The sequence below is a fragment of the Vigna angularis genome, chromosome 5 (genome assembly GCF_016808095.1).
Source record: "Vigna angularis cultivar LongXiaoDou No.4 chromosome 5, ASM1680809v1, whole genome shotgun sequence".
Taxonomy (NCBI): domain Eukaryota; kingdom Viridiplantae; phylum Streptophyta; class Magnoliopsida; order Fabales; family Fabaceae; genus Vigna; species Vigna angularis.
The window spans coordinates 24037090-24039520 of NC_068974.1; the positions used below are offsets into that span (position 1 = coordinate 24037090).

General features: G+C 36.0%; 1 protein-coding gene across 1 annotated transcript; it reads right to left on the reverse strand.

Annotated features, from left to right (window-relative positions):
- Positions 1-223: 223 nt before the first annotated feature.
- On the reverse strand, positions 224-2200 carry LOC108339644 (cationic peroxidase 1). Its single transcript, XM_017576820.2, has 3 exons — positions 1950-2200; positions 1619-1810; positions 224-1034 (listed from the first exon to the last, which is right to left on the reverse strand). The coding sequence occupies exons 1-3, from the start codon at positions 2160-2162 to the stop codon at positions 483-485; spliced, it is 957 nt and encodes a 318-aa protein (XP_017432309.1). The 5' UTR covers positions 2163-2200; the 3' UTR covers positions 224-482.
- Between the last annotated feature and the right edge of the window lie 231 nt (positions 2201-2431).

The following is a 2431-nucleotide window of genomic DNA, read 5'->3' on the forward strand; positions in this document are numbered from 1 at the left end:
AAGTTCATGATTAATTTTTAGTAGAAATTATTCACTTTCTTGATTTTTTTAATTATATATTTTTATTTACAAAATATCGGATTTAAAATCAATTTTATTCAGATCATGAGTAATAATGATTGTACTAACCATGGAAACTCAAAAGGAGATGAAGAGAATTAGAAAATACATAAATGTGGCTTGGATAAGGAGTGGCCTAATAGTGAATAACAACTTCAAAAAGAAATAAAACTTTAAAAGCTAGAAATTAACAAGTAAATCATAAAAAGGAAAAAAAACTACCATTAATAATTATAACCCACGATACACCAAATATATAGTCAACTTTCGACCACAACCTTTTTTCTTCATGTCTAAAACACGTTACTTATAACACCATGCTGATGGGTCCTCTTGTTATTATGGTGAATATTAGCTACACAAACATAAGCACCATCACGATGATGATGATCATTATTACTATTATTATTGCCATACTATTATCAGTTCACCACCCTGCAGTTTCTTCTGATCTCCCCATTGGTCCCAGTGAGAGGACTAATGTTGCCCATCTTCACCATGGCAACAACAAAGTCCTTGAAAAAGGCAGCAGAATTGCCACTGTAGCTACTCACAAGGGAATCTTGAGAGCCACCATTGAAAAGCACTTGGTCAGAGTGGAGAAGGCCACGTTGGTTCACAAGGTTAGTGTAGTAATTGTTGTCAAAATGGGTTGGTGTGACGGTGTCAAGAGGGGCCAGGTTGGTGTTCCCTCCAGAAACAGGACAAGTGGCCCTTCTTGTGGTGGCAAAGTTAGGATCAATGTTGGTTTCGTTGTATATGCGAGTTCTGAAGAATTGGCACTGTGCTTGGCCAATTGTGTGGCCTCCTGAGAGCGCTGTTAGGTCCTTTGCTGTCAGACCTTTGTGTGCAAACGAGGTTATCAGGGCGGAGAGGTTTAAGAAAGGTGAAGGGAGGTCTCTGTTGGCTGCACTCTTATTTGCTGTTCTTGAATCTCTTCTTCCAAGAGGCACTTTCCATGAGGGTCCTCCTAGCTGTAATCAATCATGGATTTTAAATTCTTGACTAGTGGAAACAACACATTTTCATTGTACTACTAATGATGCTTTCATCTTTGATGAGTTTCACTTTTGACTCTAGGGTCATGTGTTAGGGAGAGATGTTGATGATCAATGGTTGGACACATTAAATAGAGAAAGGACATATTTAGTGGGATTGTAGAACCCTAAATTTTTATAGGGTACCATACTATTTCTTCACAAAGAGATAAGGTAAGCATGAGAAATGAACCTTGATTTTTGTTTTATATAATGATGTTGTTTATGGAAATAAAGAAAGAAACCAACATCAAGTTAATTGCTAGTTGACTTGTTTGTGAGAATGACTTCACATCAGAACGCAGTCTAATAGAAGGAAAAAAGCCTGCATATATATATATTTATACTGTTTATATTTTACTTTTATTTAGTGTGCATAGTTGCGTTCATTTGGTAAGTACTCATGTTAAACGTTTAGTTATCGTAAAATAGCCTTAGAAGATAGTGATATGCACAGTGTTTCAGTTAAATATTGTTTGAAGGGTTTGGTAAGTATATAAATTATGGAGAATTGGACTCACGAGCACTACTCCATCTCTTGCGGCAAGTGCAAGAATATCAGCACAAGACACAGTGGCATTGCAAGCAGCTTCAACGTTGTGTTTAATGTTATCAATAACTTCGAAGCCCCTCACTGAATTTATGTTAGGAAATGCAGTTTTCTCTCCTATGAATGTTGCAGTGTCGTCCAATAGAATTGATGCATCACAGCCCTGCAAACAAAGAGACAATTCAAACTATAAAGAGAATAATCCAAATGAAACTCATTCTTTTTTTTTGGTCCTAATTTTATTTTTATGGAACAAAATGTGAGCTTTGATTGAAAGTGCAAAGAGGGGTCGCAAGGTTTACTTGTACAAAGCAATCATGAAAAAACAAGCGAAGAATAGAGGCACCAATCCTAGGTTCTGTGGCAATGGCTTGTTTCATTGTATTGTTGACTATGGTTTGAAGGTTGGGGCAAGTTCTGGCATAAAAGTAGGGAGAAAGGTTTGCATTGCTTGAAAAAGCCAAAAGAGAAAGAATAGAAACTATAACATAGAAACAAGTGTTAATGGAAGACATGTTGTCTATAGCAAGTTTGAATATAGCTTATAAGGCTTTTGTGTGAGTTGTGAAGTTGGTTTTAGAAGTGAGCATGCATGATATTTATAGGCAGAAGGGTGTTACGCATGCAGAGAAGAAGAAGAGAAGAGAGATAAAGAGTTAGATATTTGAGTGAGAAATTAAAATTAGAAAATGCAAAAATTATGTCTCCAATTAATTGTGTTTGGTACAATTTTCAAACTTTGCTGCTTCTACTTTACATAGACGTGCTTTGCTTTTGTTTTGGG